This window comes from Homalodisca vitripennis, unplaced genomic scaffold (genome assembly GCF_021130785.1).
Source record: "Homalodisca vitripennis isolate AUS2020 unplaced genomic scaffold, UT_GWSS_2.1 ScUCBcl_1900;HRSCAF=6099, whole genome shotgun sequence".
In the NCBI taxonomy this organism is placed as follows: Eukaryota; Metazoa; Arthropoda; class Insecta; order Hemiptera; family Cicadellidae; genus Homalodisca; species Homalodisca vitripennis.
Genome location: NW_025778014.1, coordinates 25250 through 45764, shown reverse-complemented (window position 1 = coordinate 45764; position 20515 = coordinate 25250). Strand labels below are relative to the sequence as shown.

The window sequence follows — 20515 nt, the reverse complement described above, 5'->3', positions numbered from 1 at the left end:
GTACTATCACACTATGTTTTACATCAAAATGTGACAGAAAAACCATGTTACTATAAAAGGTTGTTATGCCTGGATATATTTTTCTGATCTTTGGCATAAAACTGTAAAATAAAGTTATTTGGTGCAAATTAAATATCATACGCCAAGTTTTACATCAAAGAGTGTTAGAAAAACGTGTTTCTATAAAAAATATTTTTGAAATTGTTGACGTATTTTGCTAATTTTGGCACGCATTTTTGTCATAAAACTGTGACAAACATTATTTGGTACAAATTTACCATTGCAAACAATTAAAATCACATCAATATGAGTCTACTTGATGTATTTTGCTGATTTTTCTCTGTCTGTGAAGGATTAAATCCAACTGTAGTAAAACGACTTTTACTCATGAACGATGTTAAACCTTATGCACTTTTAAGCCCTTATTTTGTATTGTAGTATTATGGCAGATGTATTATTTAAAAGATCTTATTAATACATATCCGTTTTTTAGTATTGCTTGTAAAGTTTTTACTTTTATAGTATTTAAAGATGAAGTATACAACATTTTGAGACTTTATTATGAACAACCAATAAAAATATGGAAATAACTAAAAAAACATTTGGATGCTAATGAGTTATACCTTTAAAATTTGAGATCTCATGATTCTGTGACTAAAAATAAGGTTGTAAAAGTGCATGAAATTTAACTCTGTTCTTAAGGGCCAAAATCACGATGGCCACCACTAACAAAATATTGAACTCAGACTCTCCACCCGACTGTGAAAACCGTGAATAAGCTGTGAGTTTCTTTTACCCTGAAAAAACCTAAAATAATACGTGAATTGAAGCAAGCCTAATCACCGTAACTCGTCTTGGGGAAATTTAGAAGTGTACCAGATTAAATGGAACTGTTTACTTGAGCAAGCGCGAGCTGGCCGATCTCTGCATGCAGGAGTTACTATCGTAAACAAACACCACTACTACTAATCACAGCTGACAGCGGAGTGTTGCAGCCCCGGCAATAAATGATTTGGTTATTTTACACGTACATTTTGGCAGCATGTCAATGTAAATGTAAATTCTTTCTTGTACAAATTGTCAACATCATTAGTGAAATAAGGAAAAGTTTGAAATAGTTTTACTATTTCGCTGTGTCTGAGAAATGGAACACACTTGTATTCAAGCTGAGTTAAGACACAAAAACTGGCAACAAATGCCAAAGTGCCGAGCCCTAGGCCACCACACGCTTTGGCGCATTTTGGCACTAGATACTAATATTGGCCACTCAGTGTGAAAAACACCATCTTATTCTATTATTCGTAATGTTTTTTATAAACTATTGACCGTGATATTACTATTTTTGTGCTGTAAAGACTGTGAAAGAGCCATGAATTTTATGATTAAGATTGAGAGGGAACCCTGTGAAAGTTATAAGTTAGGGATGTGTTCAAACATAAGAAATAAAATATTTAATTATATGTTTACCATTTTTATAGTACAGTAATGATTGATAACAATTCTGAGGTGTATATACAAGGTATAAAAATTAACTTACTATGTAGCAATAATAATATTCATGTAATGAGCAAGGTTGGATTATGACACATAATGATTGGTGTGAATACATACATGGAGAAACAAGAAGGAAATTATTTATGAGTTACTGTACCGCATTTGTGCTTTTTAATTAATTAAAATATAACAAATTAATACATAACAAGCAATATTCACCTAAATTAAGCTTTGTTCAAAATTTGCTGCAGTGTTTGTAAATACAGTCAGTTAATAAAAACTGATATTTCACAATTAATTAGTTTATTACAGAAAAGGAGACAGGAAAAAGTCCACAATGCAAACCCTTGCAAAGGTCTTCAAATTCAATTAGAAATAGATTGATTTCACAAGGACTACCTTTTTAGAAAGATGTGTTTGGCAAACAATAACTTGTTTCTAACATCGCTCTTGAAAATGTTTGCATTTCTCTTTCTTTGAACATCAGTTTGGCTCTCAAGTTATGGAAGTATTTTTAAAAACAACACATTTAACCTTGCTAACAAAGGTAAGAATTTTCATGGTATAGACATATAAATAAATAGTACTATTTAAGCTGTCACAAGATGAAATGTAAATATAACATTAATATTCACAATATTCTACAGATAGATGTTGTATCTCGTGAATCGAAAGAGCCCTATTCACTTTTTCTCAAAACCCACTGTGAAGTTCTAGAAACTAATGTGTAAGACATTATCTCAGCCCAGCATTGAGCTCAGAGACTCATGTTTTACATTACCTTAGCCCAGCATTGAGCTCAAAGACTCATGTCTTACATTACCTTAGCCCATCATTGAGCTCAGAGACTCATATCTTACATTACCTTAGCCCAGCATTGAGCTCAGACAGTCATGTCTCACATTACCTTAGCCCAGCATTGAGCTCAGAGACTCATGTTTTACATTACCTTAGCCCAGCATTGAGCTCAGAGAGTCATGTCTTACATTACCTTAGCCCAGCATTGAGCTCAGAGAGTCATGTCTTACATTACCTTAGCCCAGCATTGAGCTCAGAGAGTCATGTCTTACATTACCTTAGCCCGGTGTTCGGCTGTAGAACCCTACACTTCATCCTTGTTCTGATAGTGGAGGTAGCCGTGTGGACTTTGTAACAAAGCCATTATTGTGTGATAGGAGAGATGCAAGATGGAGGGGTGCGGATGGGTGGCTCAGGCTACCTAGGAGCTGCCTTCATCCTTGTTCTCATAGCGGGGGTAGCCATCTGGACTTTGTACGCTTACAGCAACCCTCACTCCTACTCCGGCCAAATACTCATTAACGTAAGTGGATAGTCATCATCATCAATTGTCATAGCAATGTAGTAAAACATAATGTATTGAAAGTGAAAAATATTGTATTAGCAATTATATTTAATACTGTATACTGCCCAATCAAGTGATATTAATAGGAAATATATTATTATCTGTGAGATTTAAAATCATTTGTTTTATAAACATAATTTTAGGCTGATGTGAATTTTAGTACCTGTTTAAATGGTCAAGTTTTGAAAGCTTGTAGTGTTTCTATGGGGATGCGGAGTACGACAATGCCAACCGCACGTTCTTTTACTGCAGACGGTAGGAAAACAAAAGTGGGGGCTTGAGATTGCTGCAGGTGAACTCTCACCTGACACCATTGTTTGAAAAATTGTGTCTGACAGGCAGAGTTGAAATACTGTCTTAGTCTTTGTAGAGGGGTTTGATGTATGCCAAATTTGATGAGATGTCAATTTTGATAAGGACCCCTCGTTGCTGCGCCTATTGATGTAGGTCAAATTTGATGCGAGTGTAAATTTGATGAGAGTTCCAGGTTATAACACCAATTTGCTATGTGTCACTCCCACGTTGGTTACGGTAATTTGCTGAAAGTCAGTTCTTTAGAATTATTCACTCACCATGTAGTTGTACGCGCCTTGTCACCAGTGGCACGTTGTTATACCATGTTATTCATCATAGTATCGGTCGCCATCTTGCCCAATGCTAGCTGTATTTCCTCGTATTACTCAAAAATTATTAGATTTGAATGTCTCTGGTGTTATCACCAGAGACAAGTCTGTGTGTATGTCAGAGTTCCAAAATATATTAAGTAATAATTACAAAATTTAACATCACTCCACACTTTTTGTAAAAGGAATATTTAAAGAAAGTCAAAGCAAGTGACCACGAGATTAGTTTATTAAATGTCACACTCTCAACAATATTATAAACTCACTCACCTTGCAGTGCTTTGATAATTTTAAAAGTCTAAACAATATCCCATCCTTGATTAAATTTCAATATACTATACAATAGATCATTACTTTCCCAGGAGAACTAACACAACCTCCTTGCTTCGAGTCTGATGGTAGAAGGACGAATCTCCGTATAATACGACGGATACTGATTCAAAACAACACTCATCACTTCTCTCGTTCAAATCAGCGTCTTCACGAATAAATTTAATTTAATTCTTTCTTATAATTGTCGAAATTTATCACGTTTACTATAATTAATCAATTTAAGTATTTCTATTTTCTTTTTATTAATTTTTCAAAGCTTTTTATTTAAATTTTTAGCAACATGTGCTTTATGACGTCATAAATTTACAAGTCATTCATACCACAATTGGCTCTTCTGCGTAATTCTATTTAATGTTTTTGTAAAACACGAATTTTGGTTATGTTTACTTCATTTTAATTAATCAAATCTTTTCCCGTATAAAGTTCAATAAATGTCTTCGTTATTAAATAAATCTCAATTCCGACAACATGTGATTCACTGATGTCACAGTCTGCCGATTCATTGACGTCACAGTCTGCCAATTCCCCGCGAATATTCAAATGTCGTAATTTGACCTGTTACACAACCCCCAAATATAAATTGATCATATATTTGTTATCAATTTATATTTCTCCTCCAATTAAATCTTTTAAATTTTTGTCCAATTACGCTATTATTTAAATTTCTTGATAATTTTGTTTAAAAGTATTCATTTAAAAGAAAGTAAAATATCAAAGCAAAGCTTACAATCATATTACACAAATTACAATGTATTAAATGTTCACACAAATTATAATTAATATTAAATGATTACACAAATTATAGTGTACATATAAATCAATACAATTAATACAAATATCAATGAATATATATATATATATAAGAATAGTACTAAAGTTTTAAATATTTTAAATTGAATACTTGTAACCTCTATATGTTTTGAATATAATGTTTAACGTGTCCATTTCACATAACACAATGTTTAATACAAGTTAACTCTATCAGATTATACACTCACAAGTTATAATAATACACAAATACTTTGTAAAAATCCTAAATATATTCTTACTGATAAACAATATTGTAATATCCTTATATTGTCATCTCCTACTGGAAACATATTACATATACTATCTACTATATTACATTATCCTTGTCACATCTTATTCTAAATATTTATACAACCCTATACTAATCTGACTAATTGTCAGTTTTTTGGTTCAAATGAATTTTATACTTTTTATTGTTTTATCTGACCGTTAAGGTCAGATATTTTTATGTCAGCCCGTTTTTTGAAAAGGTTTATTTGTCATTATTTATGACGGGCCATAGGCTGACTACATGGGAGCCTACAATATTTTGAAAGAAAAACTGGCTTATTCCCCTCAAGGTTAAATTTTGACAGGTAAAAAAATATTTATATAATTAGAGGGGTTATTCTTTTATTGGCACATTTCATTAAAGAGAAGGTCACAAGTTTTATTTCATAAACATGTATTGTTTTTTTTATGTGCTTCTCTGTACATTCATCCATCCACACAAGCCAGTTTATAGACCATGTTTTAAACATTTCTTAAATAAAATGGTCTCATTCAGCATCAGTATGGTCATTCACACTTAAAGAGTTTTCATACTCTTATTCTATGAATCTCTTTAGTTCCCTTACATTACGGATCCCAAAGAATTCATTATTGTCTAATCTGGTTAATGCATATGCATTTTCTCTTTTAATGCCTGCGATTACATATGGTCCTTCATAAAGTAAGAAATATTTTTTAATCTTATCTAATGCATTTGATAAAATATGGTTTTTTACTAATACTTTGTCACCTATTCTATACTTAATTGGATTTAATTTCTCATCGTGTCTTTTATTCCTTATTTCTGCCTTACTTATTAAGTTTTCCCTTACCATTCTAATTTTATTCAAATGATTAAATTTACATTCAATTGGAAACTTAATTATTTTACTTAGAAAATTATCAGATCTTCTTCCAAACATTACTTCATATGGTATTGCTTCAATGGTGTCCTGTACTGAATTGTTTAACACATGTTCAGCAAATAACAGAATGTCAGGCCATTGAGTATGTCTTTTATGACAATATATCCTACAAATTTTATTTACTTCTTTATTTGTCCTTTCCACTATTGAACTTTGTGGGTGATAAGGTGTACTGTGATAAACTTTAATATCTAAGTTATTAAGAGTTGTGTTCCACAAATTTGAATTAAAACATGGACCATTGTCGCTGACTATTGCTTTCATTTTTCCTACTTGAGGTATAAACTCTTTAGTTACTTTACTTAATACACTTCTACTGTTTGGTTTCTTTATGGCATATAATTTCACAAATTTTGAAAAAACATCTACCATTGTTAATATGTATTGTACATTTCCTCTTCCCTTTGGTAATGGACCTATCAAATCTATTGACACCAAGTCTAGTACATTCTGAGATATTATATTCATTTGTCTACCTTCTTGTCTTACATTCCCATGTTTACTCTTTTGGCACAATATACACTTTTTTAACTGTTCTTTTACACTTCTTTCCATATTCTTAAAAATACAATACTCTTTAAGTATATTAAATATTTTATGACCTCCTAAATGTCCATATTTTAAATGTGTAAAATTAACTAAATCCTTTTTAATACCTTCTGGAATACATACTTTCCATACATCACTATTTTCATCCTTTCTCTTAAAAATTATCCCTCTATACTCCATAAATATTTTATTTATTTTTCCATAATGAACTCCTTCGCTGTCATTTAAGATATTTTTTATATTTCTCAAATACTCATCCTGTTCTTGTTTTTTATCTAGATTCTTTAATATTTCCTTTATCTCACTATCTTTAAAACCTAAATCAATTTTGTTGTATAAAACCTTGATACTGTATTTTTCTACTGAATTTTGACTATCCTTCTGTGTAATCCTTGACAGTATGTCTGCTGGAATGTTCTCTTTCCCTTTAACAAATTCTATTTCAAGATTAAACTCTTGTAATGCTAAAGCCCATCTCAACAATCTACCATTTGTTAATTTACAACTTTTTAAGAATGTCAATGCTTTATGATCTGTTCTCACTATCACTCTGGGATGTCCTATTAAATATGATCTAAATTTTTTACAAGTTAATACTACAGCTAACAGTTCCTTTTCTGTGATCGTGTAAAATTTTTGCGCTTGTGTTAAAGCCTTGCTATAAAATGATATCACCTGTTCCTCATTGATTTCATCTAACTGGTATAATATTCCACTAATGTTAAGGTCACTTGCATCTGTATTTAAATAAAATGGTTTGTTAAAATCTGGATGTTTTAAAATGACTGCATTTAAAAATTCCGTTTTAATTTGTCCAAATGCCTTTTCTTCTTTTTCTGTCCACTTCCATTCTATTTTATTACTCAATAAATGATTTAACTGTCCTATTAAATTGCCATAATGTCTTTGAAACTTTGCATAATACAAACATAATCCATTAAACATTTGTAGTTCTTTTATGTTTGTAGGTCACTTAAAATTCACTATCTGTTCAATTTTATTTTTATCCATTTTAATTCCTTCAGCTGAAATAATGTATCCTAAATAATTTATCTCTTTTCTTAAAAATTGTGATTTTTTTAATTTGACTGTTATTCCTCCTTCTTTTAATCTACTTAAGACCTGTTCTACATGTTTTAAATGTTCTTCATATGTGTTTGAAGTGATTAATATATCATCCACATATGTAGTTACAAATTCTGTCAAGTCTTGACCTAATACTTTGTTTAACCCTTTAATGAACAACGCAGTACTAACATTCAAACCATATGGTAGTCTTTTATATTGTAAATTCCTCCCTTCGAAGACAAACGCTACATATTTTCTGGACTCTTTACTTAATTGTGTTTGTAGAAATCCCTGTGATAAATCTAATGATGTCATATATTTGACTCCTATAAACTTTTTCAATACATCATTTATGTTTATTGGTGATTCCCTATCTGGTATTATGTGTTGATTCAAATTCCTGCTATCTAGACATATTCTCAATGACAGATCCTTTTTAACTACACACACCAATGGGTTAGAATATGGACTATCAGACTCCTCTATTATGTCTCCTTTTAACATATTTTCTATTTCCTTTCTTACACCTTCCCTCTTTGAATAAGGTATTGGATAGGATCTCCTTACAAATGGTTTTTCATTTGTTATATTTAATTTGGCCTCATAATTCTTTATACAACCTGGTTCATCTGAAAAAATATCTTTATTTTTCATCAGTATACTTTTTAATTTATTTAAATCTTCATTTTCCTTTACTTCACAATGTTTCTAATATTTCTAAAACCTGTTTATCCTTCTCATCATTAACTTTGTCCTTCATATTTTCTGTATGTGTTTTACATAGAAATTCTATGTTGTTCCAAGAATTTTTCAGCTCATCTTCACTTACTAATGTATTTATGTAATTGCACCTAATTAACTTTATACCATTGACTATATCCTCTGATTCACTGTTTGATTCAGTAAATTCAACATTTAATACTTCTTTATCTACCTCCAACTTTATCTTACCATGTTCAAAGTCAATTTTTGCATTGTGTTCTCTTAAGAAGTCACATCCTAGTATTATTCCCAAGTTCACTGCTTTAACTACTAGAAAATTTATTTGAAATAATTTATTTTCTATTTCCACCTCTATCATGACCTGTTTATCAATCTTTTTACTTCTAATACCTGTTACTCCTATTATACTTAAATTTGTTACCGGCAGCTCTAAAATTTCAAGTACACTTCTTTCTTTTATCTCATTATAATACTTTTCTGACATTATTGTCGCCTGGCTTCCTGAATCTATTATCATGTGATACTCCTCTTTATTTATTTTTCCAAGTATCTCAGGTAGTGCTTCTGCTACTGGTTTTATGGGAATTTTATTATAATTATCTTCATTGGTCAATTCATCAAAGATGTCATTTTCTGGTATAAAAGCTGTATTCACCCCTAGTCTTAGTCCGGATTTTTTCTTATCTGATCTTATCAGATTTCTAAGCTCATTTGCTAGAATTGTTAGACCCTCTTTATTCAGATATAATTTCACATTACAGTCTGTACTATCATAGTTATCATAATACTTCTCTGCCACTTCTAAAACTGTAACTTTTTCATTATTTTCTTTACTTTTTATATGTTCATTTATTCTTTCAAGTTTATTTAAATGATATATGTCATTCTCACCTAACTTTGGTATGGGTGGAATGGTTACCAAGATTATTTTATCAGCTTTCTCCAGTAAAACCTCTACTAGTTTATCATAATCATTACAAATATTTTTTACTTCTTTATCCCTTAATAAATCATTTGTACCTATCATTACTATTAGCTGTTTTTCTAAATTATTTGTATGTTTTAGCTCTCTGGTCAACTGTTCAATTGTCTGACCTCCTATGCATAAGTTAATTCTCTTTCCTCCTTTCTCTCTATATTCACCTCTTAAATTCATTATTTTCTCCCCAAATCTCCTAAATTGAGAATCTCCTATCATTTGGTATCCCTCAAAATTAGGTTCCTTTTTCTCAATCGTTTCCTTCATTCTAGCCTGTCCTACCCATTTGTTTTCCATCCTGTTTTCCTCTAGTCATCTATTACCTCTCATACTTCCTCTTCCCCTTGTATATTCATATTGATCTCTCTGATGCCTCGTTTCGTTGTTTTCATACCTTTCTTTCTCCTTTCCATAATCATTTGTATCTCTACCCCTATTATTGCTTTGTCTTCTCCTATCATTCTCAAACTCTAGTCTCTCCCTATTATATGTGTTCCTATTGTAGTATGAGCCTACTCTAGTCAAATTATTTCCTCTAATATTCCCTCTAACTTGTGTCCCTCTATATGGTGTATCTCTATGTCCTAAATTCTTGTATTGATTTACATTTTTATTGAGTGCTGTCTCATTTCTCATATCAAATGATCTGTCATAACTTCTATATGTGTCACTATTCAGTATATTAAGTTGATTCAACAGGTTTTCTAGATCTTCTGATCTTTCAACATTTTGGGCTGCAGCAATTGCACTACTTATGGTTCTAGGAACATGTTTGCTTATATATGCTAGGAATGTTCCCATGTTAATTCTAGTTTCCAAATACTGGCTTTTATTATAAAATTCCAATACATAGGTTACTAGATTATCAAATCCAACCCTGTATGTACCGTTACCCATTAGTTCTTTTTCAAATTTTTTCTGTTCCCCTATGGACCAATATTTCCCTTTAAAACTCCTATAAAATTGTTCAAAGTTTTTCCAATTATTTATATGCTGTCACTTTCCTGCTTCATTTTTCATATATTTTTAAGATTATCAATACCTGGAAGTCCCATCCTTCTCCATTTTTCTCTATATATTTTTTACAAGCTTCCAAAAATTCCATAGGATGTACATTATTTTTTATTGGATCAAATTCCAATAAGAATATTTCTGTGTTTGCTGGTTGGCTTATTCTCATGCCCCACCATGCTTTGATTTCTCATCATATTTTCTAGTTGTGTTTGTTTGTTTTCTAATTTCCCTAGAGTTTCATCCAATCTCTTATTCAGGGATTTTTCTACCCTATTTCCCATGTCCTCTATTTCCTGTAAACTACTGCCCGTTACTGACTTGTTCTCTACATCCCTAGTAGCCTTACCATTTTCTGTATCCTGGTCAAGTTTCTAAGTTAGTTCTGTCCCTATCTACTCTACCATTTAATTCATCTAGTCTTGTTTTAAATCTCTTATTTATCTTTTCTAATCTTTGATCTATTTTCTTTTTATCATCCTCAATGTGTACAAACCTTTTCTAAATTTCCCTCATATCTTCTTCTCTTTTATCTTTTAATTTCTTTATCTCCGTAGTAACCTCTCCTCTAACCTGACTTTTTAAGTTTATTCCTCTCACCTTTGTTTTTCTCAGCTTGTTCGTTTATTTCAAGTCTGACCCCCTCCTCCAAGTTCTTTAAGTCTTTATTTAAAGTATTTAAGTCTTTATTTATCTCTACTCTCATAACCTCCGTTGTCTCTACTATTTTATTGTTTAACACCTCTCATCTGTTCCATGTCTCGTTTTAACAGTTCATTACTTCTTTGAATTTCCTTTTTTAGTTCCTCATTATTCTGATCTATTTTATAATTCAGATCCCTTAATCCCTCATTATTTTTATCCATCTTTTCATTATTTTTATATATCTTTTCATTCAAGTCCTTCCTTACTTCCTCATTATTTTTCTTTAACTCCTCATTATTTTTATCCATCTTTTCATTATTTTTATCTATCTTTTCATTCAGACTATTCATCATAGTCCTCATGAATGCAATAAGACCTTCATCCCTATCAACTCCTACTGAACTACTGACTCTGCTAACCTCATTCTCTAATGAATTTCTGTCATCTCTTGTCGACACCTCCTGTTCTACTGTATTAGGGGATGACCAACCTAAAAACCCTGTATCTCCTGAGCTATGAAGATCTATTTCTATTGGTCTAAATATTGGTGTGGGCCCTTCATTATTTTGTTCGCCTTCCATTTTGTAGCCTATGTTTAATTTGAAAATTTAATTTAGGCCTTATTTTTGTTTTATTAGCCTACCAGGAAAATTTTACCAATTTATATTATAACTAGGTTGTTCAAAGTTATCAAACTTATAGACTAATAATAATTTGTCATACTTCTTCTAGACACACACCTGAAAATACAATTTACAATTATATAAAAACAGTAATTTTCACTTAGTCTAAAATATGCTACCACTAACCTACTTAAATTAGTTGTGGAAGTTCGAGCCCTCCAGTTGGTGCGCCATTTGATGTATGCCAAATTTGATGAGATGTCAATTTTGATGAGGACCCCTCGTTGCTGCGCCTATTGATGTAGGTCAAATTTGATGCGAGTGTAAATTTGATGAGAGTTCCAGGTTATAACACCAATTTGCTATGTGTCACTCCCACGTTGGTTACGATAATTTGCTGAAAGTCAGTTCTTTAGAATTATTCACTCACCATGTAGTTGTACGCGCCTTGTCACCAGTGGCACGTTGTTATACCATGTTATTCATCATAGTATCGGTCGCCATCTTGCCCAATGCTAGCTGTATTTCCTCGTATTACTCAAAAATTATTAGATTTGAATGTCTCTGGTGTTATCACCAGAGACAAGTCTGTGTGTATGTCAGAGTTCCAAAATATATTAAGTAATAATTACAAAATTTAACATCACTCCACACTTTTTGTAAAAGGAATATTTAAAGAAAGTCAAAGCAAGTGACCACGAGATTAGTTTATTAAATGTCACACTCTCAACAATATTATAAACTCACTCACCTTGCAGTGCTTTGATAATTTTAAAAGTCTAAACAATATCCCATCCTTGATTAAATTTCAATATACTATACAATAGATCATTACTTTCCCAGGAGAACTAACACAACCTCCTTGCTTCGAGTCTGATGGTAGAAGGACGAATCTCCGTATAATACGATGGATACTGATTCATAACAACACTCATCACTTCTCTCGTTCAAATCAGCGTCTTCACGAATAAATTTAATTTAATTCTTTCTTATAATTGTCGAAATTTATCACGTTTACTATAATTAATCAATTTAAGTATTTCTATTTTCTTTTTATTAATTTTTCAAAGCTTTTTATTTAAATTTTTAGCAACATGTGCTTTTATGACGTCATAAATTTACAAGTCATTCATACCACAATTGGCTCTTCTGCGTAATTCTATTTAATGTTTTTGTAAAACACGAATTTTGGTTATGTTTACTTCATTTTAATTAATCAAATCTTTTCCCGTATAAAGTTCAATAAATGTCTTCGTTATTAAATAAATCTCAATTCCGACAACATGTGATTCACTGATGTCACAGTCTGCCGATTCATTGACGTCACAGTCTGCCAATTCCCCGCGAATATTCAAATGTCGTAATTTGACCTGTTACAGGTTGCTGAAAACCAAGAAATTATGAGAAAGGTAATACAGCCCCAGTGTTGCCCAACCGAAGGCAATTCTTGAAGTAATATTGAAAGCTTACTAAGAGGGAGTGATGCCTGGACCAGTGAGGTTTTTTAGTGGGTGCGAATCTCACTCACCAGAGGAATACGCTGACAGTACATTAGCATTTTCCTGACAGTCACAAAAAGAAAAACGGAACATTATACAGTTTACTAATCTTGCACATGTCAGGTACCACCAGAAGTTTTCAGCTGCTAGTATTTTTGTTTTGAACTTCAAATTACTGTTAGCTCCAGGAACATCCCAACGGCTGTTTGGGGGATGTTTTTCAGGTTTAGGTCAAATTTTGGAGTTTTGAGGAGGTTATAAAATTCTTAAATTTTACCAAACTAATAACGGCAACCAATAATACGGCAATTGAATTCAGCTCACTTTTTAAATTTATTGTTTTTTATACCTCTAATGTGATATGAGAGCAAGTGTAAGATCGTGGTCATAATCGAAACATCTGTCGTCTAAAGTAATATTTGTGCTATCAAAGAGGTACATATCTTAATAAGGTAGAATATAAGTAGTAGGAGATTGGGAATTTGAATAAAAAAGGAAAGTATTGAAAGAGTGGTAAGTTATTATGTTGTCCTGTTTCAGTACCGGCCAAGCCAGTGGAGGTGGCGTAGAGGCGAGGCTAGATACACAGCAGCTACTATACACATGTGACATTCCGGTGAGTTTCAGTGAATTTGTGCCAGAACTTAACAACTTTAAACTGTTAAATGGATAGTGATTAAAAAAACTTTCACGTGTTTCAGTCCATTGAAATTTGGCACGATTTTGGTACAAGTGAATTACTATCTTGCTTTGGTTTATACTTGATTTAATTTTAGAGTACTATGTTTTATTCATAAACTATTTATTTCTTTTGAAGGATTACATGGATAATCAATATTTGTTTTTGTCATGAAATAGGCGGTTTTGGGTTAGTCATGGACTAATTCCAAAAAAATTCAATTATGATGCCAAAATATTTTTCTTTATTCCAAATTTGATTTCAATTCTTGCATTCTTTGTTTTCTTGGTTCCAAATTTTATTCTGATTCCTGTGTTATTTGTTACTAAGAAATAAGAATATATAGCCTGATTCTAAAAGTAATTGTATCACCGTTTTTATCAAAGGTGGATGGATGAAATCAGAATAATGCTAAATGACTTCATTGCTGCCAACTGCAAGAGAACAAATTTCCCCTTCTTGAAACAACATACCTAATGTTCCCAGAAACTTTCAGCTTTCATATGTAGTAAAATATATAACATTATTTACCTAAGAAGAAACTTTCTGATATTAATACTATCGCTAATGAATTACATCAAAATTATTTTTTATATGAAACTACATTTTTATTTGTTGAATAAAAAACACTAATTTGTATTATTTTCTGTTTTCAGATAGCGGGATCTTAAATCTGCATTAAATCGAATACATTATCAAAATGACATAGTGACTTGACGTATCACTGTATTTTTAAATCTCTAAACAACAAATGGCATAATTATGAACAAATAATAATATCTTGTTAATGTTATTTTTATTTCAACTCACGCCTTACTACTTCATTTGTATGGACATTGCATTTATAATTCGTAAAATCGTGTATACTTTTTGAAACATTTTTGTATTTGATAATGTATATAGGAGAGGAGTGAAATTAAAATAAAAGCACTTGAAGACAATGTAGACTTATTGACTACTGATAAACTGTAACTGTTGTTTAGTTGAGTTATCAGTATAGTTATCTTATTCTGTGATCAATATTTTTGTTGTTATGTTGCCTCTCTGAATTTGTTGAATCGAATCAACTTTGTATTGTTTTTTAATGTACATTGCAAAAAGATGTTAACTTCTTAATTGATCTAAGTAGTTATTAATTTAGTTTATCTATAATTAAGAAATGTATTTAATCTTGTTAGAATAGTTTTAGACTCGGATCAAAAACAGATTAGAAGAGTTCTCCTAAATATATTGTATATAATTTTAGCTAATTTGTATAAGTGTCAAATGTGAATTAGTTGTCTTCCGTTGCAATAAATAATTTTAACAGTTTTAACTGATTGTTTTGCACAAATACCAGAAATAAATTTTTAACAAAGAAATAGAGTTGAGAAAAAAGTCCTCAATATACTGCCATTTTAAAAAGTGTTGTACATAGATTCAACTGACATATTAATCCAGGGTAAAAATGCTATGCAACATAATATTTCAGACTTTTAAGTAATGTATCCTTCCTAAATTCTATTATCAAGTAAACCATGCATTAGTAAATTTGAAGCAAAATATAAAATTACTAAAGGTTACTTGATTTAACTAATTATAGAGTGATTTTTAAATGAATTTGAATGATGTTATTAGTGTTTTTGCATGTTAGTTAATAAACTTAAAACAAATAATATCCATACTGCATAATTATGAAGTTTATGAATGCTGATGTCCATTATGTAGCATATCATTAAATATTAATCCATAAATAGCAATTAAGAATTTCTTACAGTCTGAAAAATTCATAAAAAGTAAATGATATTAAAACAGGAATTGTAATTTACTAATGATTTACTTAAATATCAAGAAATATTTGTGACTATTTTCAGGTGAAGAAGACAAAGCATACTTTCCTTTAACAAGGCAAAATTATAAACATAAATAAAAGTAAAAACTATAATATTAATCAATAGATTAGTATGTATATGTTTTATTATTGAAGTAGTATTAAGAGTTAAAGGACATAATAAAAGGGGGTGTTTACATAATTTTTATTTATATCGGTTTTATACTTTATGTACTGTCATTATTATAAACGTATATGTTTTGGAAGAGAAGGAAACTCAGTTTTACTAAGTATTTATTAAATAGCAGCAAAGTTCTTTTTAATTCCTGACATAGCTTAAGTATTATATAATTATAGTGTATTACAAAATATAAGTGATTTTAAATTTTGATTATAATGTGAGTTTTACAATTTCTTGTAAAGTCTAAGAAAATGTTCTGATTAGATTTAATTAACTATTACAATCTGTTTATTTTATAATCTAAATGTAAACACATTTGTCTGGGAGCTGAAGGCCAAAATACATTATGTAAACATACAACTTAGCCGTATGTGGTATCAGTACAGGATATTTGTGGTGGTTGAAATGGGAGGTCGTCAAAAGGGTTAAAAATATTAAACGAAACGTTTTTGTTTAAGGTTTGTTTAATTTAACATACACAAATTAAAGAGTACTATTTAGAGAGTATACTATTTAAGGAATACTTAAATCAGTTTCAAGCGATAAGATGTAGGGTGAGTTTTTAACTGAAAATTACTTTTAAATCCCTTTATCTCGTTTTTTGACATTGGTTTATGTGTTTTTTTTGGGACTACCTTGCATATGGAAAATTTTAAACACCTCTGTTAACCTGGTAGCTCGGATATTAGGACTTTTAATTTATAATTAAAATTGGCTTACAGCTCATGGACTACATGTTTAGGTGCCTTCTATGGTGATTTGATGAAAATTAAATCAAGCACAATTCTCTCATCAGTGGATCTGTAATTAGATATATACTCATGTTCTAGTTCTTCTCTTCTTCCTCATGTTAGTTCTTTTGTATCCAAGAGAAAAATTATAGTAAATACGCAATAGCTTTGGCACATGTTTTATGTATAATTGTAACCATTAACATTAGTATGCTCAAATTTTCTTGGGTTCCAAAAGAAATGAAAAAGCCTCATTTTATTACATTAAGGGTTTTATGGTTGTGTCACAATATAGTGCTGTCTCTCTTTTTTATTGAAATATTTAATTTCTAATTTCATCAATAAAAATGTATATTGGTTTAGTGTTGTTGATGAGTTATTAAAACTTTTTCTATGAACTTTATATATTTTACTGCCGAATTCTCATATTTTGAATCATGATCAAAATATTGTTATGGTAGTAACAATTAAGCCAAATAGTGTTTCTCCTGTCCGACTTACAAAAGCCCATCCCTTAGTTATTTGTTTGTTTTATACCTTTTTCTATACTCTGTTTGTTTGTTGGTTTTACTATTTAACCTTGTGTATACGTTTTACCAGGATGGGGCTTTGATTTAGAATAACTGAAATTCACTCTTGACCCTGATATATTACTATGTATAATTGTGCAATACAACTGTTGGTATATTGTATATACTCTTAGAAATATAAGACATATCACTGACCAATGTTTGAGCTTTCAATAAATTGATGCACACAAGCTTTGAGCAATGGTTGGATAAGGGCTTCTTGAGCTTCCATTTTAACACTTTTTGAAAGGCTTTTATTGTTAATTTTTTATGACATATAGGGAAGATATTATATATGTGTACATAATAAATACTTTACCTTTTTTCATGTTGAACTTACATTCATTTTTTTATTCAGAGGAAATTTTCAAGTTGGATCATTTTAATATTTAGCATAATAACAATTAAAAACAAGTAAGAAATTCTGGAGTTTATTCTATCCACACAGGATGTTTGTCTTTTTTATTTTTAATCTACCTGTTTAATTTGTTGGAAACATTTTGTACAATATATTTTTATACTATCAAAGGTAAAAAATAGTCTATAAATTTTTTTAATTATTATTTTTATAAAATAAATGTGTGACACTGTGTACTATGTAATTTGTCTAATCTTATACACTAAATGAATCCCTATTTTTTATATTTCCATGCTCATAATGAGATGAGTGCCTTGATAGATTGTACTACTGGGCTGGCACTCAATAGTTATACAGTATAATATACTATTAATATGTGGTTATGTTTAGTGTGTAACATTAACTTTTAACATATACCTGAATCAAACATAAGAAATTAGTAAAAGCAAGTGATTTTTCTCTTTAGTTGGTTGGTTTTGTTATAATTATTACTAATAGCTAAAAAACCAGTTAAAAACTTAAAATGACAATATATATTTAATAAAGAATGAAAGCTTTTATTTTAAATAATCAAGGTTTGTTATTTTAACCCTAGAACTGGCAATGGTATCACTCTGTACTGGCGGCTCTATTTCTACAGCTATGCAGATGTTTTTTTATTATGTATCCCTTTTCAGTCTAAATGTAAACAATTACATGTCAATTTATTCACAACAATTTAGAGACTACTATAATATCAATAACCTATTGTTAGTTTTCATGTTAATAATTTGTTTTGACAGAATTTAAAAATATATATTAAAACAAAATCGTAAAATATTTTGTTGTTGAACAATAAGTTTTACATCAAAACTTTAAATAAATGCATTAACTTGTTCTAAAAAATTTTGTGCCAATTCCAAAAATATACAGTCATCCTAACTTTACGTCAAAACGTATTTGTTACATGGCTTTGTATGAGCGAGCAGTTACTGTTTTTTTTTTTTTGAAAATAGGTTCTATCTTTAAAGAAATAATATCTTTCAAAGAAGACAATAAATAGGCATTAAAGTTAATGCTCTGCCAGAATGTATATAATAAAAATCATTGATATTACCTTAATATCCTAAAATTTAAATAACTGTACATATATACTTTATTCGTCGTAGCCAAATCAGACGACCTTTGGCGACGAACATTTTTTCATGCCAGCTGTAGGGTTAAAAAAAAAAAGGAGAAAAGTGAATAATAACAGTGTTTTTATTTCTAATGAAAACTGTTTTGTTTAGTATAGTATCATCCATTTGAAACATAGTAAAGCAAAACAAAGTGATTGAAATTCTTCACCATATTAATATTTATACTATAGAAAACCAGTATATAAATGTAGGTCAATGTTGGTAAACCCGTACAAAATCTACATCGATAAGAGGTTTAACTCTGCTATAAGCTCAGAATTACATTTTAAGTAAAACATGTTAAAAATGAAAGTAGTTTTCAAAGAAAACTATTATTAGTTATTGACATACAAATAAGAATTAAAAGTAAGCAAATTGCAAGAAATAAAATTTTAACGTAGCAAAGAAGTGTTCTGTACTTTTCCACAGTATTTGTCATCTGAAAAAATAACAATTTTATCTAACAAAACATTTACACTGAAAGGGTTACCCAGATTTATTTACTTAGTTTTCGGACAATCTGGCATTTATTCAACTTTTGGATAATAATCCTTTAGAAACTATTAGTTATATCATCTCAGGAGCTATAAATTCATTTAGTGACAAATAACAAGGCTGTTTAAGGGCAAATTGTATTATTCAAAATTGGTTCCAAACAGAATTTTAATTTAAAGAAATTTTTAATACAAATAATTAATGTTTTGAAATTCATCAGTTACAACAGGACTTTAGGTTTTGTCAAAATTAATTTTTGGCAATGAAAAATTGAAAGGTATGGTTGCCACGTAACATTTTGCCACCACCAACAAGCACTGTCAGATTTATACACATGCATTTTTATTGTGTTTCTTAATACCAACATTACAGAGATCAGAGTTGAATGTGTAAATCTGTAGAAATAGTATGATTTATCAATAGTTAATTTAAATTGTTTCAAGTTTTGAAATCTGTGGTAGTAATAATATTCCTGCTAGTTGTTGCTGCTTGTGGATAGTGAATGCTGCTCGCACCTTTATACTATTTTGTGTAATTTTGACTGAGCTTTGTTTTCGGGTTGTGCCTTTATTTGAAACCAATTGCAACGGAGTCATTGGTCTATTCTTGTAACGATTTTGTATTTGTAAATATTTTTTTAAAACACAACGCTATGAAATATTGTATAATAAAACATTAAAAGTATTCACTATTGTGATTTTTATCCTTGATCCAAAGAGAAGGAGTAAAGTTGCTATGGTTCTAATACATTAGTAATAATATTGTGTTTGCTGGCCACACAATGTCTGCACCAGTTTGTTGCAGTTCCAGTATTTCAATAATGTAATGATGTTCATGAAGATCACTTACTTGTGTCCTGTTTGGTGCCTCCTTTTGTTGTACTGTAGATAATAAATATTTTTAGGCTGAATAAATAGCAATCATTACAAAGATTTGAAGATAATGTTATCCCAATGTTTTAACAAATCTTAAAGTTACACTTATAAAATGTTAATATTTTAAATTTAGTAACAGATGATCAGATCAGTTTATGTTTGCTTTCCCTTCCAATTCTTAATATTGTTATGCTCATAAATTAACAAGATTGAAAAACATACAGTTTAGGAAAAGTTAGATTAGTTTGATATATTATAATAAATAAAATTGTGTAGGTATAATTTACTCAAACATTTATAATTTTATTGAATTTAGTTAATATTACTTCAAGAATACAAGTAATCAAAGAGACTATAAATTATTTTTACAAAAAACAAGTTCCATATATTTATTTCAATAGTGAAAAAAAATGAAAGACAAAGGATGGTAAGAACTTGCCTTTTTCAGTTTGTGTGATTTTGTTGTTAAGTTACCACCATGCATTGGTTTCAAGTCAGCTATTTAGTTTACTTTCCAAAAAGGGAAACATTTGTAACCCTTTACGGTCGACTTTGGACCTAAATGTTGGATTTCACAACTCGAATAGACCATATGTAAAGCAAAGTAAAGTAAAGATGTCTTATTTTACCCAGGCGAAGTTAGGGCTAAGAAGCCCTCTCTAACATTTAACCTGGGGACCAACAGCTTAAAGGTGACTTCCGAACCACCACCAATGTGTGTGTATATGTGTGGACCATTGTAGATGTGTAGTTTTAGTCAGTATT

General features: G+C 30.2%; 1 protein-coding gene across 2 annotated transcripts in view; it reads left to right on the top strand.

Annotated features, from left to right (window-relative positions):
• LOC124371722 (plexin domain-containing protein 2-like) overlaps positions 1–19559 on the top strand; it is a 51670-nt gene extending 32111 nt beyond the window's left edge. For both annotated transcript variants that reach the window (XM_046830056.1, XM_046830057.1), the window contains 3 exons: positions 2670–2815; positions 13436–13511; positions 14231–19559. In XM_046830056.1, coding sequence (XP_046686012.1) covers positions 2670–2815; positions 13436–13504 — 215 coding nt within the window. In that variant the 3' untranslated portion in view covers positions 13505–13511; positions 14231–19559. The remainder of the gene's footprint in view (positions 1–2669; positions 2816–13435; positions 13512–14230) is intronic.
• The last annotated feature ends 956 nt before the right edge of the window (positions 19560–20515 follow it).